At 42.0% G+C, this 24,270-nt stretch overlaps 1 protein-coding gene across 2 annotated transcripts in view; it reads right to left on the minus strand.

Moving 5' to 3' along the window:
• Positions 1-290: 290 nt before the first annotated feature.
• Positions 291-24,270, minus strand: part of phactr3b (phosphatase and actin regulator 3b) — a 43,687-nt gene continuing 19,707 nt past the window's right edge. For both annotated transcript variants that reach the window (XM_062395153.1, XM_062395162.1), the window contains exons 6-13: positions 24,033-24,240; positions 22,446-22,627; positions 20,357-20,510; positions 3,929-3,984; positions 2,322-2,383; positions 1,833-1,973; positions 883-959; positions 291-484 (exon numbers count right to left, since the gene is read on the minus strand). In XM_062395153.1, the coding sequence (XP_062251137.1) occupies positions 469-484; positions 883-959; positions 1,833-1,973; positions 2,322-2,383; positions 3,929-3,984; positions 20,357-20,510; positions 22,446-22,627; positions 24,033-24,240 (896 nt within the window). In that variant the 3' untranslated portion in view covers positions 291-468. The remainder of the gene's footprint in view (positions 485-882; positions 960-1,832; positions 1,974-2,321; positions 2,384-3,928; positions 3,985-20,356; positions 20,511-22,445; positions 22,628-24,032; positions 24,241-24,270) is intronic.

Raw genomic sequence — 24,270 nt, forward strand, 5'->3', positions numbered from 1 at the left:
ATATGAAACGCAACCATCAACTGAATCAGTGAGACTCCGACACAGCTTGGGGATGTGAGTACTGATACTGGAGTGGGACTGGTTGACTTGGTCACATGCACGTTTTCCCCACGTGTGGCATCAAAAAACGACATAGTTCAAAAAAAGTCTGTTTACAAAAAACAAGAAGTCTCTGCTTGTCTATGGCGAATTCATGACCTCGCCCCTTCCCATTTCTCAGACAGGGTAAAAGTGAGGGTGAAGGAGATGTTCCTCTGAGCAGAAGTGGAGCTCGCTCGCATGCGCCGCCCCCCCCCCCCCCCTCCCCCGTCCACTAGCAGCTCCGTTTTTAGAGACACAGCCTCCAAGGTGGGCTGGACCCCAATATCAGGACACCCACTGACTGTGGGCCAGGGCGCTGGAAGACTCCGTGCAAAGGTCTTCGCTGACAGAACCAGGTTTCAGCAACTCTTCACAGAAGAAACCCTGCTAAGGCCGGTGGAACCTGCAAGGAAGAGAAAAGAAGGGGAGTGAATTTGGGCCAAAATGTTCACCTAGTCATCAATCAAGAGTCCTATTATTGGCCTAAAAGACAGTGCAGCCAATGGCTTCGCCTCAAAAAAATGGGGGCTTGCGTAAGCACAACCCCGGCTAATTCAAGGTTTGTCTTTCTTTTAGCTACACACGTCTTGACATAAGCGAAACGTAAGCTAAATTTGGGTCGGACATTCATTATAGTGGAGAGGTGGTGCGAAAGGGAGCAACTTTCTCATCTCAAGGGGCCCGGCTCCAGCTAACTTTAAGCTCCACTCTGCAGGGTGTGCACTCATCGATGTGAGACTGTAAGTCTTTGCACAATGTCATGCCGACCCCCCGACAAAAGGAGCGCACGCGCACATTTACCTCGTCAGATGCTTGCTCGATGAGTGAACTTCCATCTCATTACTCTTGAACTCGTTCAGCTCCTTCCGTATCGCCGCCTGCCAACAAAAGCAACATGAAGCGTGAGCCCAGGTGTGAGGCCTCATACATCGATGATCACGTGGTGAACCTCAAACCAGGATGTTGTGAAAAAGCAGAGACATCTGTTGTTCAGGCGCCAATTATGAAAGCTTAATTGGTCTTTCTGTAGTGGAGGAGAGTTTGGCTAATAGGAGCTTTATATGAGAAACCCTTGTGGCAGACAGGATTTCTGCAGGAGTTACCTTTAGGACTTTTTAATAACATATACAAATCAATGTATTTCTTAAATTATTACTAAAACTAGAAGAGAGAGTTTGTTTATCTATTATGTATTCAACTAATAAATGTATCTATACAGGCATTGAGAGAAGTACCTCAATGTTCAGAGATAGCCTTTCTTTATTTCATCTCATTCTTAATTGAATTTCTGTTCTTTTATGGATTTGCATAACTTGTTGTTTCACTTGTTGTGAATTACTTTGTAACTGTGTTGAGTAAATAAAGTTTTGAAGTGTATATAAAGTTTATTATATGACCTACTATAAATGATCATGTCATACACTCCCAACCAGTGTATATAACAGATTCTAATCGTGCTAATTAAATTCATACAACATGCATCTAGATAAGCAGCAAAAAATAGATGGTTGGTTTGAACTTTTGAAAACTATCTTTCTCCAGCAGCAAAATCCACCATCTCCACAATACTGCTTTTAGTGTGAGGCTTCTCCGCACCCGCTGCAATCCTATATAAAAACATTTGTGACTTTTTAAAAGTCTGAGGTAGACCACACTTCCATTTCACAAAAGTTTTCGTAGTATAGTCACTGAATCAAAATGTTCTACTATTTAACTATTTAAAAGGTCACCAGAGGTGTTTTTATATCCACCTTATCAGAGGCTGACAGTCTGGTCCAAGGCTTGTCAGCTCGCCTGTCATAGTCTTGAGCTTTGGCCACTTCCACGTAGTCACTGAAGCGGATCAGGATCTTTCTGTCCCGCAACTCGTCCACCGTCGGCCTCTGGTTCAACTGTAGGACACACAACTGTCAGTGCTCGCTCTCCACAGCATCATCAAAGCAATTTAAGAGACTATAGTGATAGAAAAATGTCAAAAACAGGAGCAGCTTAGGTATTGAGGTTCTGTTTTGAGTGGTTGACAGTTCCCCGTGGTGCCTAATGTGTGTGTGTGGGTGAGTGTGTGTGAGTGTGTGTTTGTGTGTGTGTGTGTGTTTGTGTGTGTGTGTGGCACTGTGTGTGGCAGTGTGTGTGGCAGTGTGTGTGGCAGTGTGTGTGTGTGTGTGTGTGTGTGTGGCCTAAAATGTGGGATTAAACCACTTTGACTTAAGGACATTGCTCCAATCATCACTGCCGCCTACCTTTCTGTTCAGCCGCTGTTTGATTTCCCTCCTCTCCTCCTGCTCTGTCTGGTCATTTCTCTCTATTGACACAAAGAAAGACGAACATTACAACCCAACTGCTGAAATAATTTAATTACCCTGGACTATATTTCCATGGTGGTGGGCATCAGACAGATTTGTCCTTCTTGGATCAGCTCAGCCAGTGTGCAGACTGTAGGGTAAACAGACGGCTGTCACTGTCATGGGACCAGACAGTTGAGGAAGTCTGTGATTAACGGGGCTAATGTGTCCGATCCTCCTCACAATCAATAGTGCTAAGTGAGCCAGTCTGTAATAGTGCTGAGGCGGGTACTCATGCCCTCTCGGACTGACTCCAGCTCTCAGTGTGAGTTGGAGAGTGAGACACGGGCAGATCAGAGCACTAATAGGATTCATCTTTATTAGATAGAGCTCACTAGATGTCCCTCTCATTCTAATTGGAAAAATAAAGCACACATCTCTCTCTGAACACAATGTGACAGGAACGGATGATTCAATTGATCTGCATTATTTTAAGGTCTATATTTTGTCAGTGGAGGTGCTGTGGTTCAGGATGAGTGTCCTGACAGCAGGAGAGAGAGAGAGAGAGAGAGACGGAGCCGGTGACGAAAAAGACAGCTGCCGCTCACAGGTGGCTCGTCTCTGCCGGGAGGAACAGTCAGTACTAATGTGGGAATTCAGTCCTCACATGGCTGTTTCATAATTGTTCTGCACTGTCAAGGACAGTCGGTGTGTTACACAGCTTGAAAAGCTACAATCTCACACATTTTCCCTGAGGATGTCAAACTTTACTACAGAACCAGGAGCTAAAGTCATTTTTAAGTGCTGATGGAGAAGAAGATCAGAACTACAATCAACTAACTTTTAAACCTTCTAGAAATACTGAAGTAGGATGAATATAACAGTGATTTGGGGATTTTATGATCAGGAGTCTTATCAATAACACTGGGTCCAGTCTTTAGTCCATCATGTCTGTGCTTTTGAGTTTTCTCATAAACTCAAAAAGTTTCTAATTCAATTTGCTCGTTGTATCTCCCAAAAAAGATAATCAATTCCTAATGATATAAAACAGAGATAAGAAGGACATCCTCAAACCAGAGAGGCTGAATACAGCTAATACTTTAATATATTATAATATAATTAAAATATATAACCCATTAACATAATTCTATCATGTCACTCTGTTTTCTTATTCTTCTTCTTCTAACACATGCAGCTGAAGTACTTAAAATACTGACAAATGAGTAGGCACTGAAATTATTCCTAAATATTATTTTTTAACTATTTTTTACACAATATTAAAAATACTAGATGTAATTGATGTATGAATTACTTTTTTGGAAATATTTACTTTATACAAGTGTATCACATTAGTTTTAAATAACATTTGATATGAATATTGAAGAATTTCTGTCCACTTTTTGGGAATACTTTGTTTACAAATGAAAGCTCTACACTTTATGCAGAAGGATCTTCAATAAATGATTGAGTAAAAGAGGGCCTTTGATCAGCGCACTCACAGAAACATTCCTAATCACCGAGGTATCGATAAGAGCCAGTATAGTCAGTCTGACGTCTGAACTTACGCTTCAGGATGTTCCGGCTCTCCAGCTCCTCCACCGCCGGCCTCTGGCTCAGTCTCCTGCGGAAAAACACCAGGATTACGTTCTGGACCATGTCTACTCCTCCGCTGCTGGAGCTGGCGTCTCCAGCCTGCTCCGCATAAAGTCTCTACAGGTCTTTCACACCGCTGCCACTAGCACTGTGGAAGCTGGGGCCGGTGCGGAGCGCGCCACGATCCGCGCATCCGGAGCGCACACACCGCGTCCCCCCTCGAGCACAGGCGCCGGGTTAGTGTGGTCTTAACACGTTTAAGGATCCACATCGGGAAGGAAAAGTCCGACTGTGCGTTTGAAAGTACGCGTCACAGCCAGTTTAATGAAGAGAAGCGAAGTAAAGCCGCTTGGTTTGGAGGTTCCAGGAGTTTGAGAGGGAGCAGCGCTGGCTGGATATTCCCCGTGTGCGCGATGCTGAGCGCTGAGCGGACTGAGTGGTGCAGCAGCGCCTGCACAGCCTTCACCACAAGCACTGATGTGGAGGGGTGGGACTGAGGAGGAGATTCCCCATGCACATACACGCACACACACACTGACACACAAAGGGGAGTTGCTGAACAGCTCTATCAGGAAAGTCCAGTGGACTCATAGCAGGGATGGACCCATTTAAACAGGCACTTTTCATCCTTTATCAATATTTGTGACATAAGCACAGGGCAGTGGGTGAAGTATGTGAGATGGTATGAAGATCTGTGTTTCCAAGAAAACGTAAAGCCAAATGTGCAACATATGTAAGCCATCACATTATGCACTGATAAAATAATAATTTGCTAACCCCAACCCCCACAAATGTGTTTACACCTAAATTGGTTAAGAATAAGTTCTTTAAAATTAAAGTATATCCTTCATACAACTTGTTCACTTTAAGCTGAAGAAACAACTTATTAAGTCTGTATGTTACCGATTGACATTCTTTTTTAGGTTGGTCCAACAATTTTCTTTTAACAGTGTAATGAGCACAGCATCAAGAGGATGTAAAAGCACACCTCCTCCATGTGTTTTCATAATGCAAAGGAAAGTGAGGAGGTTCAACACACAATTGATCACGCTCTGAATTGTAAAATGTTTTCTAGACTTTTATTATATTTTTAAAGATAAAAATATAAAAAAAACTGTAACTGTAACTTGTTTTTGACATTTGGTGCTCAGTCACAAGACAAAGTGAAAAAATGAACACATCACTACTTCCTAGATCTTTGTCTTCAAATGGATTTTGTCTGTCTGTCAGTCCAAAATCCATGTTCTTCCAAGAAAAGATAAACATCTGCACACATGACCACTTCAACCAGCAATTGTATCTTTTGCTTGATAAATCACTTAAATTATTATTTATATTCAAAATGTCTTACTCAATGATTACTCAACAGGTTTTCCTTGTAACATCAGATTAAGCCTGTGTCAGTGCCCACCCTTCCACATCACCTGAATTATAGGATTCCACGCATGACTTTCCAAGGCAAATCTCCCCTCCGCTCACAACACACTCGCTGCCATACAGTCACTCACTACACAGCTGCCAACACTACTCACATGACCACTCCCTAAAAAAGAAGCCAAATCAACTGGATCGCTGCCTGGTGGATGGCTGCTGTATTAATTAATTAACCCTACCACTTTCATGTTAGAAAGTACATCTTTAATCAACTTTTTCCCCAAATTTTTTTTTGTTCTTATCAAACTGATGTATGTAAGTGTGCATTTTTCTAGGAAGCTTGGTTTTAATTAGTTATCTGATGCTATAAAAATTTGGTGAAACATAATGATTGACAGTAAGCGAATGCATCTGTGGTATTTGATACCAAGGCTCTACTCAACAATCATGACCACAGACGCCACAGGCTGGTTCCAAATGACAAAAGTGGAAGATGGCAGCGGAGTTTTAAGTTCATAGTTTGCAAAGTGGAAGGCAGTGGAGACGAAGTTCAACTTCAAGCAGAGAGTTTTATCATGTTAAACACACCTTGGGGAGATAACTGGTAAGCTCCAGCCTTTTAAAACTAAAAATATGATTACCTTCATTAAGCTACTTTGACTCGCACATTTAAAATTCATAAATTACATTATTATATTTATTTTATTGTTGCTTTACAGACATCTTGTAAACAGAGACCAATTCAACCCGTTAAACGGATGGAAAAACCTAAAAAAAAAACTTTCTATTTGTGGAGCGTGGCCTAGGGGATAGAGTGGGTGTTCTGCAACAAGAAGGTTGCCGGATCAAATCCCACTCTTTCCCATCTGCATGCCTAGGTGTCCTTGGCAAGATACTGAACCCCTAAAATGGCCCCTCATAAATGCTGAGTGTTCTAAAAATGTAAGTCGCTTTGGACAAAAGTGTTAGCTAAATGACATGTAATGTAATGTAGATGCCCAAGTAGGCCATCAAAACAATCCAAAGGCAGAATCTTCAGTTTTTACTTATTAGTATATATTGCAATTTTTTGGGGCTATAATAATCATCTTAAAAAGGCATATCATGATGGACAACTCTAACCTATTTGCTCTCAACTACAGCTCTTTGGCTTTGGGAGGAGGAATTCATGACAAACTGTCCAGTTATACCCTTAAGGGGGAAAGCTTCAGTGGGAAGCTGCAAGAAACCTTGTTCCCCGAAGACAAACAGTCACGACCCAAGAAAAAAGAGAACGAAAAAGGGTTTGATCTACTTTCATCCTCGAACACAAGCGGAACACACCAAAATGTATTCACACTCGCACTGCGCGGATGTGAAACCATGGTTCACACCAGTAACACGGACAGTCGGCAGCAAACTGAGAGAGCGCAGAAAAAGAGAGAGAGCAGCTCATGGGCTTGAAGCGCTGACTGAGAAAATGGACATTGTCTTTTTAGGAGCAGGATTCTTGGCATGTTGACCAACTATTCCTGTTGCTGAACTGTGGGGTAGCTTGAAACAAATGGTAGCATTTGTGTGCTTGTGCACCCATGAATTAGGTGAAACAAAGGAAGCATCAACTGGAGCATCTGCAGTAGGCACACTTTCTATGTGTACAATCTACGCAGTCACAAAAGATGCAACTTACACCTGTAATGGCATGGTGCCATATATGAAATTACCTCTATTGAGCTTACCAAGTGGTCATATCACAGCTCTATTCTTGTCCTGTAATGGGTTTAAGTGGTGACTGCTACTACTAAGGACTTATAAAGCAGGAGCACGGAAATGGAGGAATTGGAAGCTGGGGGGAGTCGATGTGCTAAATGGAGCAGAGCTGTGGCAGGATGTGAGGTCTGCAGCAGAAAATCTTTCAGGTCAAAGGCATTTGCCTCAGTTCACAAAGTGATTCAGATCAACTGCAGCCACATTTGTCAACCCAGAAAAAAATGTATTTAACAGTAGAAAAATGAGATGCTGTGGATTATAGACGAAGACAAAAATCCAAATAGTGCAGAAGCAAAGGTGAGTCAGCATGTGTTTAATTTACCAAACAGCCCTAATGGGCCTTTTGTCACAGCCTCGTGCAGCGAACTGTGCTTCACAAGTGCTCACTCACTCGGTTTGGTCAGAGGTACAAGTTCCGTGCTTGTTGGAGAACTCACCAGCCCGTCAAAGCAATGAGCTGCCTGTGAAAGCGGCGGCTGATGGAAATGTCAGGCCATGAAAAGTGGAGGAGAACGGGATGAGTCAGACGCCATGGGCCGGGCAGCGGCCAGCGGACAGCCACTGCCCACTGAGGTGTGGTGTAATCGCTTGCTGCCTCCACTCAGTGTCAGAGCCCGTAGAAACAAGGGCCATGGTTAGATGGCCCTTGTTGAGTTAGGCTAGGACGGCCAGAGGGATGAGTTGGGGGGTAGTTGCCAGGAAAAATATAAAAGGAACCCTCTTTAATCTCAGCCTAACAGAAGCTCAGCATTTACATAACTTGTTTTAGTCGAAGAGTTGACCTGGATGTCTCCCTCAGTTACTGGGTCACATTAAAATGAAACACTGGAGTATCATGCTGCTTGTGTATACTGTATATTTGCAGCATCACCTGACTCTGTTCCCCCCATTAAACACTGTGGTGCATGGGGTAGAGTGGTTGTCCTCCAACCGGAAGTTCGCCAGTTTGATCCTCAGTCTTCCCCATCTGTGTGCCGAGGTGTCCCTGGGCAAGATACTGAACCCCATTTGCCCCTCATAGATGTTGAATGCACTTATTGTAAGTCAATGTAAGTAAAAATGCCAGCTCCAGACAGGACCAACAGCTCAGTAAATCCATGAAGAGCGTCCAGACTGCCTTTTAAAAACTCCATGCTTTAAGACTTGCTGTGCTTTTGATGATACATGAATGGGACTTATTCTTGAAACCAAAGATCAATTCCATATCTAGCCAATTGTTTGCCTCCAATGCTTTGCCCTTTAGCACAGGTCCACATATCAAGCAGGGGAACATGTCTGGCTCTTGAACGACCTGCTGGCAGCACAGTGTGGAGGAGGCAACTTCAAATAGCATATCTTTCAAACGCTGTGGACTCGTGAACTTAAGCCATAAACGTTCACACTAAAGGGAACACTATAGGTTATTGTGGAGAGGAGGTTAACTTTCACACTGGAAACGTCAGGTGGCCAGCTAAATTTAGGGTTAGGGTCCATTATGTGTGGAGTCTACCAGTAATACACAAAGGGTAGAGTCAACAACCATGCTGTAACTATCCATCAATCAAATTTTATTCATATATATATTATAGCCCATATTCACAAATCACAACTCGTCTCATAGGGCTTTAACATGGTGTGACATCCTGTCCTTAACCCTCAGCAAGAGTAAGTACTCTATGTAACTATGAGAAGTTGTATTCAGGCACAGCAATAATTTGACATAGCCTGATTTTACACCTAAGAAAGAACAATGTAAGACAAACATCTTTAGAAAGATATTTGTCATGTATCCAAAATATTTGAAATATTTTCACCATGTCAAAACAGAATACCCATATATCTGGAACTTTTCAATGATCCCCTGGCGGACCCCCATTTGAGAACCACTGCTCTGGGGAACATGAAAATCTGTACTTGAAGTAACTGGTAATTCAAACTAGCATGGTACTAGGGGAAAGGTGTAAACAGTAAATTCCACCAGGAAAAATTCCACCAACGTAAAATTCCACAAGCAAACAATCTGAGTGCGAGTATAGACTTTCATCATTTCAAAGTACACTAACAGTCCTGCAATGCTTTAAAGATTGATTCGCTAAAACAATGGACATCCATTAGCCAACACAGCAGAATGTAACCTATTTAAAAATCAATCTCTGTTTGCATAATGAACATTCTTATAGTCCCATGTGGAAGCCAGAATCAATGCTGGGGACAGACAATGGTCAGACTGGCACGACAAATATATACCCTACTGTAACTGTATATTTATAGGCTGAGGAACAGTGGGCGACTAGCATGTAAAGTTATCCACATATGTCACGGGTCACACCTCTGATCCCTTCTGATTCAACCCTTACTTGGCATGGGCTTAGATAAGAAAGAAAAATAACCAGTATTCAATGTGTGGGTGTAGAGGCATTGAGACATTGAGACATTTGACATTTCAATTTGAGGGTGCGTGCAGCTAGAGCCCTAAAAAAAGCCATTGTATAACGTTAATTACTGCATGTGGGACAGCAATGGTCTATAGTGGTGACAACGTGTAATTTGAGGATTTCGCTTCATGCCATATATGTGCAGGCTGTTTCATCCGCTGCTTACATCTCTCCAACTGCTTTACAATATCTGCCAGCTCCAGTCCTGTAATTGGATTGATGCCTAGCTGAGATGCTGCTCGCTATAAAGGCACAAATAGAAAGCAGGGAGTCACATCGTGAAAGACACATTCCTCAAGTGAAACCACAATAAACCACATAACACACTGCCTTCATTCCTTTCACCGTCAGCTGACTACAGACACATTTTGCACATGGAGCAATAGCTAGAGTTGGCTGGGTCAGAGGGATTCGAACATTAAGATAAGTTGCACACTGCTCTTTATTATAAAAATCCCAGGATGCAAAGCCTTGGAATATCATTTAGCAGGCTGCAGATTCTCGTCGAGCAGAGAGCTGTTAGGCCATTGATCATGTCTACATCTATATGGAACCTATAGGAAAGGTCAGAAACAGCAGCCGCAGTTCAGACTTGCTGTTGTAGGCAGATGATGTCGCCACCTTCAGGCAAAGAATGTAATTTCCGGTTTCATGCCCCATAATACCGGCAGAAACAACGGAAGATTTAGAAGAACGAATATGGACCAAATAGAAGAGAGTTTGGCTGAAGAGATCCGAAAGTATGACCACTTGTATAACCCGTCACTGACTGGCGGATTTGTCCGCCAGAAAAAGGCTACGAGGAGCCGCAGTGGCGATGTAAATAAACAGTCGACGAAGAAGAAAGAAGGCGTCTCTAAGGTCGTCTTCGACAAAACACATTACTCCACCTAGTGTTCTGTCGGGGAATTGCTTTGCAACATGCGCAGAGCTTGGAAAAGCATGAATGACAATGAGTACTTCGCAACAGCAGCGTGAAAAGCCGCAGACGCAGTTGCAGAGGCATGCGCCGGCCTTTAGTATCCAATTGGACTCATCAAGGCTACCAAAAAATAACTGTTTATATCTTAACTATACAGAAACAAAGACAAAACCTCATTTTCATTTATTGCTTTGTATCGGCCTTAACTTGATGTCATGCGGTCATGGCAGCTCGCCACCATCACCATGACAACAACAAAACTAAAAAACCTAACTCGTTTATTGTAACAAGATTTATTTCATATAACTATCATTTATTTTCTATTTGTTTTTCATGTTATAAAACATCACTTCACATCACTTTATCTTTTCATACGTTGTCTAATGAAATGACTTTATCACACGAGAACACATGTAAGGGTCTTTTTATAAGGACACATCCTCTCATTATGCCACAGTGTGATTGAGAAAGAGATCTCAAGGTTCTATTTTGAATAATTTGGTGTGAAATAGCAATTATGACATGACGAATAACTGGTTATCATTCTCTTCCTGAGCAAACTTTGAGACCAGCTTCTTTCTCTCTCCATAGACTGGTGGAAACAAGAGAACAGTTTGTATATTCTTCAGTCAACGAAGTAGTTATATAAAAGAGGAAAAAAAAACAAGCTGAATGAACCACTCAATGCCTGAAGGTGTGGAAGGGGTCAAAATGCTTCTACTTTCCTAAAAAAGCTGAACTTACTTTTATGTTTCTGCATCGATTACACTGTGTATCCTCTTTCATGAATTCACTCTTGTCTCAAGTACGCAGAGTTTTTGTCGTATCGCACAATACTGGGCTCTTATAAGCTCAGCACTTGGACATTTGTATTTTACCAACGGGAGGGAACCAAAAAAAAGAGTGAGGAAAGCCCCAACAGACCATTCATTAATATTACATCTTGGGCCATCTGACAGCCGTGTTGCCTGGAAACTGATTCTGTGTATGATACAGGTCATATTGATTTCAAGGAAGGAACGTGAATGCAAAGAGGACGAATGAGGATGTCTTCATCACACCTAAAATAACCGTTTTTAAGGTTGATGACATGTTAGGTGCAACTTCGGCTTCCTTTAGCTCTGTCAGGACTTCATGAAACTCACTGGCCCAAAACAGAGAATCTATACCTGAATAAATCAATTTCTTTGTGACTCCTAATGGATAAAACTCCAGCAACATTCTGGACTTGGGCTAATAATGTTGTCTTGCAAACACAGCTGCTCTGTGGCCACTGAGTTATTTAAAGTGGTGCTGGACAGCAGCTGTGGTTATGGCCGCTCCGTCCTGCTTCCCACGGTGAGTTGTGGCGTCAGCAGAAACGGGTCGAGGTGACACTAATATCCATGTGGTTCATTCATGAATCAGTGGACAGAGGTAAACACTATGGGCTACAGTCGTCATCATCATCACCATCATCCTCACTTTTATCATCATCATGTGTGTCTTCCCTTCTCTGACATTCTCTTCCTAACATATACCGCAGACATGCTAACTGGAGTTGATTTCACTAAGGCCGACCTGGTCACAAAAGTTATCTTATTAACTGAATAAATGAGGAGTGGCAAGGTTTCTTCCTGCCTGCCTTCTGCCAATTTGAAACACAAAGCAGCCGCGGTATAAATATAAATAAGAACTGAAAAAATTAGCATTGCTATATGTCAGTATATTCATGTAATGATATAGGTGATCATGCATAACAATAGTGTCATAGTGTGGTTGCATGAGTCAGCTGCTATCCTCATGCTGCATGTATGCACTGATTCCCTAATTATTAATAGCATCCAAACTGTGGCTTAGTTTCAATTTGTTTTTTAAAGCTGCACTTAAGTGTCTGACAAACATATTCAGACAGTAAATATGTAACCAGGCTGTAAATCAAGGTGTCAGTTATATTAGTAAACCTGGCTAATTTGAGATCTGACAGGAAAGAGCCTCCATGATCACATGATATTTGGCACCTGTTCAATGAGAGGAAGCAGGAAGCAAACAGCAGCTGTGAGTTAACCATCATGAGATAGAATAGAAAAAATGTAGTGATGCATTTTGCAGTTTGACTGATTTTAATGACTAATAAATTTACCATCATTTGATATAACTCTATGGTCCAAATTACCGTGTGGATGAAACCAGGGGGATAACCTAATGAAAGAGAATCTGTGACTTACCAGTGAAAAAAGTGTTGATTCCTATTTGACTACATACAGGTTGGAAGTTAAAGTTGCTGGCATGTGGAAAGTTGATAATAATCATAGTTGTAACTGCTTTAATATACTTTTTTGTTTGGTTTTCCTTTTAGATCTTGATCAAAGACGTCAGCTCTATAAACCTATTGGCCATTAAAACATGACAGATGTGTTCATGATTACCAGGTCTGATCTAATCAGGGCAAACATGTAAGTAAAACTGACATGGTCCTTTATTAAACATGATAATATCAATACGAATGACCATCATGAGCACTACAGACCTCATAATATGTGTTACATTGTCTTATTACACTGCGTTTTTCAGTTGGGTTCAATTTAATTCAGGCGGTGATTATTTCTGCATCCAGAGCAGCTCTGCCTTCAAAGCTAGAAATAATGAAAATATCTGCTTATCTTGCTTTTACATTCGTGCTGCCAGCTCCTGCTCCTCACCCCCCCACCCCCACAGGTTCATCACATGACAGGTATGGGGCAGAGGGTAACAAACATAGCAGTCTCACGTTTCTTCTGGGAATTCGGAGCATTGCTGCCTCAGGGACTTTTACTAAGTCATCAGATGCATGATTTCCTACCGTCTCTTCAGAGAATCAGGAGTGCTGCAGTTAAATCTTTGCAAAAAAAAGGTTTTCACAGTGACACTTCTGTATGATTCTGTCCTAAGTTGAGGACCAGGGGATAGGGGTGGAGACGTAGATTGTTGCAGTGGACTGTTTTCCAGCTCTCCAGGGAGATTGCATACAGTTCAATGGCAGGGGAGCGAGGACAGGGGCTCTGGGCTGTGACGTAGATAGGCCATTGATTATGGCTGCTGCAGCGTTTCGCCAATGAGAGCTAAATTTAGAACCAGAGGATTCCCTTCTGCTCTCCCACTACAGCCCAGTGCTCTGCATTCTGCTGCAGAGTGCTGCTCTGCACTCCACCAATGTAAATCAATGCAACACGCCAAGTGCTCTCCAGCACACAACAGTGGATGTGTTGCGTCACAGCTCAAACGGAAACAACAGTGCACAATGCGTTTTGTGTAAATTAAGCATGTCTTTGTAATCAAACAGAAAGGTGCACCAAATCATGTTATATCTATTCGATTGCGTAAAAACACACCAACCGTTGTTCTCGTGATGTAAGCTGACACAGTTTTGCTGAATCTATCCAAGACAAATTCCGAAACTCTCTTTAAGAACCTAATCAAATTTTGAGATTTACAGATAATCCAACGAATGTCACAGCAGTTAGTGAGGCTCTGTAGGTGATATAATAATAATATTAAAAGGCTGGTGCTGTAACAGCAACACAAAGTAGCCTTTGATTCCAAGAAAACTACTGTTTCGTTATAGAGGGACTAAGGCCAGGTCTATTTGTATGAATATTAAACCTGCATGTGTCAAATTATATATTGATATGTTCTTTTTAATATTTGTCCTCCAACACACTGTCTCAAAAAGGAAACAGACAAATCTCATCGTTAGACAGAAGTAGACTGAGCTGGCCCCTCAATTGAAAACTAACATAACACGTAATGTATGTCAAGGATTTCACTTTTTCACAAGTCCCCCTATTGACATGAATTGTTGATGGCAGATCTGAGGAACCTTTTCAATGTTGAAACTGCATTAAAAATAATGGGTGTTATAAGAAATTTCAATTTCCACATTTTACTGTTTTATTTGTGGTTCTTTTTTGTCTTTAAATGTTTTGTTTAGATTCTGTACTCTGGTACCTTGTAAGTGAGGTCTCTACCGCAATGTATTTCTGAGTTCAAACAAAGGTTGGTTGATTGATTGATTGAATGAATGAGGTAGCACATATTTCCTGCTGGGTGGCATTAACATTAATGTGGCGGCTCATCGCAGTTTTCACTCTCAGTGCAACATATTCTCTTTTACTTTGCAGAGATGCCAACAGTGTTTGAGCGCACAACACATAAATCAGACGCTGGCTTCATTAGGAGGAGCCACACAACTGACTGGAGCCAATCCAAGCTCACACTGGTCGAGAGGAGGGGTACAGTCCATCAGAAGGATCGACACTTTGAGACAAACGACACCCACGTTCACATTCACACCAACGGGCAATTTACAATCTCCAATTAACCGGAGGTGCATGTCTTAAAATTGTGGGAGGAAGCTGATGCAAAACAGACACAACAGAAAGACCACGAGAGGATGTCAGGTTTGAATCCAGATCTTCCTTGATCTGTGGCAAAGCATCAGTGATGTTGTCCCATTACTTTTTTCTCTTAAAATACCTAAGGCATAAACATAAATACAGTAAATCTTTGAAATATAACCTGAGTCGGGCAAATAAACAACAATAAAATGTTATAAATTACTTTACATATGTACACACACCATAAGAATCCTTTACAATTATATACACAGGGGCCTTTAATACGGTTCACTGTAAAATGTACAGAATAAAAGACATTCTCAGCTGATGTTCCCTATGGAAGCCCTGATGAATGCTTTGGCACCGCTGCAGCCCGGCTCAAGGCGAGACAGACTGATTGTTCTCTGCCAGGGATGAAGGCCGCTCTGTTCCTGATGCTGTACCAACAGCTGTGGACAGAGCGTGCTAACCATCTCTACAAACACTGCTCGGTTGGATTCAGCACCACTCATTCAACTTGACAGACTCAGGGCGACTCATTCGGTGTGAACACAATCACTGGTACGAGCTGGATGTTTGCAGAGCGGGTACAGGAGCAGGTCTCTTTTTTGCTTTTGTTCTTGCTCTGAGAGCTGCCGGGGGGGGGGGGCAGACCGTGTGGTCAGCAGGACGGAGACACTGGCAGACGAGCACATGGAGCCTGCACCCTGGACAATGGCATTCCTCAGCTGTCCACGGCTCTGGCTCAGTTCATGTGGGCGGCTCTTGCTGAGCAGCCCATCCTGCAGTCAGTCACTCGCAGCCCTGCGCACCTGTGAGACCACAGCCGGCCTCAGCAGACGCAGCCTGTGGCACAGGACCGGACAACTCACGACAAAGCTCAGCCAAAAGTTTGCAGCGTTTCCGTGGAACACTTGCTGCACAGAGATGATGATCTGGTAACTTTCATCTGTTCCTCTGTGAGCTGTAGAAACAGTCCACCAAGTGAGAGCTAACCCTGCGTCAATCTGCCAACCTTGCTGTGCAAACTCATAATATCTGTGTAATAATAATCCATACTGCAGCTATGAGGTGGTATCGTGTCGGCTCCATCATGGTTCCGATTGTTGCTGTTTTGCTGCACTCCACTTTCTGGAGAGCTATGGAAATAAATGATTTCCCCTGCTGTCTCATGTCATGTATGTGGGCCTCTTAGCCATTAGTGCCTATCACTGTTAATACCAAAAATCAAGTTTTAGCTATCGTTTTTTCCCGAGAAGAAGCTCCATCACAGAAATTGAGAAGCTACAATTTGTTAACCACTGCTGTAGCATTTGGCAGTGAAGAGGGAATACAAATACCTACCGAAATTGTACCTTTTCCACTCAATTTGCATGTGTTGCAGAATTATTTTGCACTGTTGTAAAATTGGGATGTTATGATAATATAGCTTCTCTCACTCAGACAAAATCAACAGTAATCTACAATCCACTTTATGTTTTTTTTTAAGTATGTCTTTACACGTGGTCACTAATCTTCTTGCTTTAAATGAGTAATCAAATCCCAAAATCCGACAACAACTTAAACAGGAGAACTAGGGCTTTTGTTGTGGACTAATTTCGGTGGTGGATTAATACACATTCAGGTATTTTCAGTAGTCGAATGGAGTCTTTGTGTTGAGTGAAAATAAGCTACCGTGCTCATGAACACATCACCCAGTACAAGGCTGTGGCTCATTGATATTTAACATATTAACCATAAACTTTATCAGAAAAAATGAAATATGAATATAATTACACATTTATTCTGCATTATTTATTCTGTAAATTAAAGATTTAATATTGACAACCAACACTGATGCTGGTATGTCTGCAATAAAGGCTCAAACATAATTGTATCGGCAAACTGATCAATCCGTCGGCCTTTATTCTTCTCATGTGATTTCTTGACAAAGAGAGACTAAGCCTTGAATAGTCACAACATTACTCAATGAATAAAGTCACACTTCTGTAACAGATGATTACTTAATAAGTAGGATTGCAGTGTGGCAGCGTGTTGACACTCGGGTCAGGAAACTAATCAGTGCACTAATGTAACACAGAGGGAACTGAATGACCAGCAACACCAGACCTGCTGCTCTGACCTCTGTCCTGAACCATCACTGTGTCCATTATCCAGCATCCCACTTTCACACTTACGAAAAACAATTGATCACTCCCTGTTTGTATTATGCAAGAGTAATCAGGAGTTTACTTTACATAAGTAATTCGAGATGTGGCCGTGTCTGACCACAACGCCCCCTGCAGTCTGACTGTGGGTCATCTTGCCTCTGCTGTCCTTTCTGGCAAGTTCACTAATTAAGTCTGTGATGCCGTTTGCTATTCTGCAATTACTCGCTGGAATCTGTCCGTGTGCACACGAGAGAGAGGCTCACGTGGAACGAGGCCTGTTCGGAGCAGGCTTGGTTCGTGATAACGTCACAAACATCAGAAGCACGCGGAGCCACTCCAACTGTCCAGATTGACACGCAGCTGTGAAATGCCTGGGCGTAGGAAAAAGGCGCACATGGAGACGCGTGATGCCAGGTTCAGAGGTGCTCAGAGCCAGTGTTGTTATTTGTCTCGTTTGAATGTCATTCTGACTCACTCATCTCTCTCAGTTAAGTTACAGAGCAGGAAGCAGAAAGCCTTCACTGCCGATTCATTAGGCTTCATCAAACACACGCCGCCCTGTTTCTCTCTCGGTGTGGTCGGACGGGAACAGAAACCATCTCTCTCTCTCTCTCTCTGCTAAAAGGCTTTATGTCTCTAATTAGCCGCTGTGACCTGTGACAGCGCTGGGTGTGTAATGAAAGCACACCCAGGTCACGCGGAGGTCCAGTCTCCCTGGAGTTCTATGACCTTTAGGCTGAATGATGATGTAATGACGACGAGGCTGTGTAATGAATATTTCCACAGGGACGTTATTACAGACACTGTTTTAACTAAGCTGTTAAATTCAATTAAATCTTTGAGGATATATTAACATCAGACAAAAAACACCGTTCCATAAACATCTAAATTTATGTTAGGCAACTTAGATTTCTTCTATGTTCAACAAGTGACCAACACTGTTGTTTCCTTGAACAAAAACAATCGCAAACTGCAATAGAATCCCCGGTTTGGAAGCATTTTTTAAATATACTGTATATATGTCAAAGAGAGCTCCTGAGTTCTTAATAAGAAAAGGCTCAAATTACTTTATCTTAGACTGTAGCCAGTGGTATTTATCAGAAAGTGCTGAAGTCAGGAATATCTAAGCAGAAGAAGCTGTTTACGTGACCTGTGTTAAAGTCTGAATATGATCAAATAATAGTGGAATATCAGTGTTATTTTATCTCATCGTTAAAGCAAACACTAATGATTGACTGAAGCGACTTTAACGAAATGAAAACAGGTAAAGTTGCATGCAAGGCAGGAATCTGAGAACATCGGCACTTCAATCCAGATATTAAATAATATCGAGCAAAACACACATCATTATAACAGTATGTCCTACAAAACATCAAGTGTCCAGTTGTTTGAGCAAAAGATTATCATACATCATATGTACAGTATATATCATGGACTGTTTAGATGATGCATCGTACTCGAGTGAAGACAAAATATCCTGGATACAGACTCTGGCTCCACACATTCAGAGCCACAGCACATATGGAGCCGCGGTAGAAAGGTCGTGGAGACACGTGCGCCATCAATAAGTCTCAGTGATCTCTCCATCATGAAGTGTCACCCTGTTTGACTTGACCTGCCTTTTAAGTTTGGTCCATGTCCCATCCACTAACATGCAGGATGGGGAGTTATGACCTATACTGCAAGTCAGCCACCAGTTGGTGATCGAGATGCCTTAGTTTTGCGTTTAGGGAGCAGTCATGCCGTCCATCTTTATATACACTGTGGTTCATATGGATATATACAAACAGGATATGACACACGCAAATGTGTTATCAGTCTGAATCAGGTGATGAATTAAATAATACACAATATTCACTGATAAATACATACAGGATACACGCTGATACCAGATACATTGTGCACCAACAGGCATATATCATAATGCTTTTTCTTCTCAATGAAATCGTCTTGTAAACAGATGTCACCAGATGCACATGTGAATTCCGTTTGTCCAACATCTTTTCAAAAAAGCTGAATTCTATGAGCTAAGTTTCATTATAGGCAGTTTGTACATTAAAAATGTGAATTAGAAGTTTGCAATTTAATCGCTTCCATTTCGACCAAAAAAGGCAGCTGAAAACGCGTCAGCCTCAAAGTAAAGCACTCAGCAATTTTCAGCACACAGCAAAGTGGAAACGGGAGCTACTGTTTTCCAGCTCCCACACTCTGACGTTCATCAGGTATAGAGAAAAGCTTCAGTTACTATACGTTTGCATTTCTCCTCCTTCTCCACCGCCCCACTCTGAGGATTGCATAAGACACCCAGCACACCCCTGCTGCTGCATTCTTCACATAAAAACCAACCTGACTCAACCGTTAATCCACTTAAAGTAACCACAATAACAGCCCATTGCCTTTTTCATAACACAGCAAATACGATTATGTTCTGTGCTGCATTCAGCCTCTGCTCATAAGAAAACCCAGTTCCACACCCCACAAATCAGATCGCTTGACCCAGAAAAGCCAGGTCCTAGAAAAGATAAGGAGCAACATTTCCAAAAATTAAGAAAAGACAAAAAACGTTGTTGCTTTTTATGCCATTAACAACATAATGGAGGGAATGAAGGACCAGCAGGAGCTTTTTCTCCCTTTCTCCATCACCTAATAAGCTCACCATCATTTTGAGTGCCCAGAGCTGTACTCTGTGTGATTTAACGGTGTGCTAATATTAACTGCACCAGTAGAAAGGAACATATTTTAATAGCACAACAGAATCAACACGTCCTCGAGTCTCAACCAAAGCTGAGCAGGTTCATAGAGGTCGGATTAACACAGGAACACGGAGGGTCTGCTGAGTTTTCTACCTCCACAGTCACCAAAGTGTTCTGCTCATTGTGGGAACTGTTGCGTTTCTCGAACCTAAATATGCAAAGTGCCTTGAGATAATGTGTATTTTGATTTGGCGCTATACAAATAAAACTGAATTGAATTGAAAATTGATTATGCGGTAATGAACAGCAGCCAGAAGAAAGTTTAAAGATGCACTTATTAATCTATAATAATAACAATAATTGATAAATGACACACAGTGACAAAGAAAAAGAGGCTCTAACTCTGCAGCTCATTAACAGCCCCTGTTACCAGCAGCAGGCAGCTGTTTCTGAGTGAATCAGACAATAGACACAGACCCAGTTCAGACCTGGTATCTTTGTGAATAAAATCAGTCATATGTTGAGTACTAATATTTATGTAAAGGTTATATTCTATGCAGATCCATTTCTGATCTGTATCTCCCTCCATGCAATATGTTGATTAAGTGGCCAATCAGCCTTCGCAGAGGTATTGAGGTAAATTATATTTCGAGGTATAGGGTTAGTATATGAGGTGGTATGGGTGGTAGTGGGGGTTGGGGGGACGGGAGGGTTTGATCATAGGCTGATCGTCAGCGACTCACTTGGCCAGCTTCGTCTCTATCTGCTGGCGGATTTCCTGCCGCTCCTGGTCGCTGCGGACTGGGAAAATGTTGCGGTCCTCCAGCTCCTGCTTGCTGGGCCGGTTTCGGAGCTTCACAGTCAGCAGCTCCTTCCTCATCCTGCGCGGGAGGGTGCCTGTTGTTGTCAAGCACACATTTTCAGGTCAGTACAAGCGGAACAGTGGTTTGCAAGGCGCCACACACAGCTCTCCAGCTAAAGCCGCTGAACTGATGCTAATCACCACACAGTGTGCTCTCCCAGAAGAGCTGAGCAACAACAACTGTGTCAAACAACACCTTATTAATAAAATACACACATACTTATTTCAAGCTGAGAAGTGTGCACGGCTATATTTATTTAACTACATAAAATTAAATGCGTTATATATCAGTGTTAAGGTTTTCACCATATCAGTCGATAGATCTGGAGGTGACAAGTTTTTCGATTCTTCTATGCAAAAATCTTCAAGCACTGGAAAGGTACCTGAATACCACCAGGGAACAAGTGTTTTCAAGTCCAATCTGAATTCTAGACTATTATCTGGACTCCTCAGAGCATTAACCTTGTTTTAAGCCATTCTTGTGCAGCTTTGGCTTCACATTTTTGGTTTGGTCTGAATTACAGCAAATCTTCACCTGACCTGCAGTTTAAACTTTAATCTGGGATTTATTTGTTTATTCAGCATTTATGTTGCCCTCCACCTTCACAGGAGTTTAGAGGCCTGCTGATGAGAAGTATCTTAAACAGTTTTGCTGACTCAGTCGACCATAGCGACTTCTTCAACTTCTTCCAACAGGACTTCTGGCAAAACACTGGCCAATGTGTCATGTGAGTTTTGTGCTGCCAGTGGCTTCCTGGGTGTCAATTTGCAGCTGAGAGGCGGGGTTCACCCTGAACAGGTTACAAGTAAATCACTGACAAACAAGCAAGCAGCTAACTATGGGCAATTTGAAGTGTCTAAATACCCTAAGGCTAACATGTCTTGTATAGTAGACTATAAATAAAGATGGACGATGCGACGCTCCCACTATCCAGTATAAAGCCAGCCTCTTCTGGATACAAATGCTACCATCTTGCGCAAATGGAACTAATGTCTGCGCAGTAGCGATCGGAGGATGAAGCCGCAGAAGTGAGGTCCAGTCAATACACTCACTTCCAATCGTGAATCATTCTCGGATGTGAAACTTAGCATTTCACCTTCTTCTACAGCATAAAATAACCAATTAAAACCAAATTTACCCAAATCATAGTACTTGAACATAATCAGTGTTAGAGTAACAACTTAAAACCATTTTGAAAATCTATTTGACGTATATTTTGACCTTCTGGTTGGTTAAATGTCCCATCCACTAACAAGAAGGAGGCAGGGTATATGACCTATACTGCAAACGGCCACCGGGGCGAGCTCTGAACCTGTTGGTTTCACTTTTGAGGCGCTGTCCTTTTTTCAAGCTTTATATCGAGTCGTTGGTTTGAATCCATAACGTTTTTGCTGTCAGATAACAAAGTTAAGCACTGTGTCACCTTTCCCTGAAACAGTTAAAGTTGAATTAGACTTGTTAGCACAATTGCTACAAATTTTGGGATCAAAGCAAGAATGTTTATCTATCTTTGTTAGGACACTAAAAAGAAGTCTAATCTTCATGTATTAATGTTGATATATATTGTAGATGTTTCCATTCTGTTGGCCCTTCCTCCACTACACATTTTCATGACTGTCTCTTCACTCATCAGATATCTGCTCTCGTGCCAGTGGCGGGCACATCTGCCATGTCCACCCTTACTCCACGATTGGTGCGACTGTGCACCAATGACCCACATGACTGGACGAGAGGTAGGCCAGCAGACCAGATGTTGACAGGCTACTGAAATTGAACACCAGTGAGTCTCCTCTCAGACATTACTGTAAATCTACCTGTCATGCTCCCACTGTAAACAAATAGCATCAGAGATTACCCTGCTTCATTAACCACTGACAGGGTGCCCAGACTCCGTCGGCTTTGTACATTAAGAGGCAGATAATAGACGAGCAAATGTATTTCAGACCGCGTGCTGCCGGCCGAGACCTACCGGAGATCACAGAGTCGTTCCAGCTGTCCTGGTCGTTCAAGTACTCGTCCAGACGCCAGTTCTCTTTGTTCTCGTCTGACTCCTTCTTGGTCTGAGAATCCCCAGCAGGCTCCCTCTCCGTGCTGGACGTGCGGGACAAACGGCCGTCCAGCCGCCGTTTCGGGGATGAGCGTGCCTGGAAACTGAAATGACATATCAGACAGGAAACCCGTCAATCATAACCGTAGCTTTGTTTCATGAGTGGCTGACTTCAACAAAGGTTTTTAAAAACCATTTAAAGGCTATAAAAGAGGTTGGATGATTGAATACGGGGAAATGTTCGCTGAGTTTAGTCATATCCAATAACAGTGGCTGGAGGACAGTTTAGTTGATATTTCAGAATCCAGTGATACAGGTAGATTGTGAAAAGAGCCTGTTTTTAACACGGATCAAAGGCCTCCTTTTTAATACAGCCTTGTGTTAGCACAAGAACTTACACATTTCTTGCAACTTAAACAACACACTTATTTCAAGCAACAGTTTGTATCCTGTGACAATGACTTTAATAAACTTGATAGCATATATTTCCAAATCGAATGCAAATTACTGGTGGGAGTGAAAATAGCGGTGAATTACGTGAATGTATTATCAAGAACATGTGTACTATCATAGAGAACATGATTCAGTTACGTGATTCATTGAAAAGGTGCAAACGACTATTGGTTCGACGCATGAGGCAGCAGACTCAGAACCTGGACTGAGTATTAATGAGACACTGAGCTGAAGAAAATTGAAAATCACGCAGATGTAACCAACGGTAGCCTCACAGCACCAGACATTTCAAGTCCCTGGGGTTCTTTCTTCACAATCGACCCAGTTTGATTCACTGCTGTCAACAAATTATTGATTTACTGAGTGTTGGCTCCATTGAGGAAGGGGTTTAACGTTTTTGAATTTGTGTGCTCCAGCTGTTCAACATTTGAAAAATACTCGATGTTTTAATTTTATATAGTCTGTTTAGATTTTTTTCAGGTCTGAAAATGGACATTTGAAACTTACAGTATATTGAGATATTTGACAGCCCAATAAAACATTAGAAATTGTGTTTTAAACTAAACATTTTAACAGACTAGGTAGTAAATGTCAGCAGAATGGCTGAAAAAATCAATTAATCACTTAATCATTCAGTTGTATGACAAGAACGCAATAAGCAACTATGTTGATGATCAAATAATAATAATATTTGTTGAATTGTTCTTAAATCAATCACAAACGGCAACTTTGCTGGGGTTCTTAAATGTTGCAGCTTTTCTGCGTTCTAAATGATTCTAAATTGAATGTTTACATTGTGATGTGATATTGTGATGTGTTCAAATGGAGTTTTCCATTCTGGATTATTATGAACAAGGCCTTTAAATAGTTAAACAGGACTAATACATTATCGCTCATAACTGGAAGTGACAATTGATCGGTTTTTCCTATTGAAATAAATAATTAAGCCATTCTGCAAAACTCTCATTATAGCTCATGTAATTACACTTAAATAAGTATACGAACAAAGGTAGCTTAGTATTGTAGGTACACATACATCCTGTTCTACAGTCTGACCTTTCCTGTCTGTGTTTGGTGGCCAGAGCACGGTGCAGTTCCTCAATGATACAGCTAGGGGGCAGCTGTGGGTGTAGTGCCCCTAGGTGGGGGGACCCAGTGGGTGTGGAGATCCTGCCTCTCAACAAGGAGCCATGATAATCTTTGGGAAGTGTGAAATTTCTGGGTAAGGTGGCTGGGGACTTCTTCACTGACACCGGAGGAGCACCTGAGAAGGAAAACCATCATCGTGAGACAC

The sequence above is a fragment of the Platichthys flesus genome, chromosome 2 (assembly GCF_949316205.1).
Source record: "Platichthys flesus chromosome 2, fPlaFle2.1, whole genome shotgun sequence".
NCBI classification, from domain to species: domain Eukaryota; kingdom Metazoa; phylum Chordata; class Actinopteri; order Pleuronectiformes; family Pleuronectidae; genus Platichthys; species Platichthys flesus.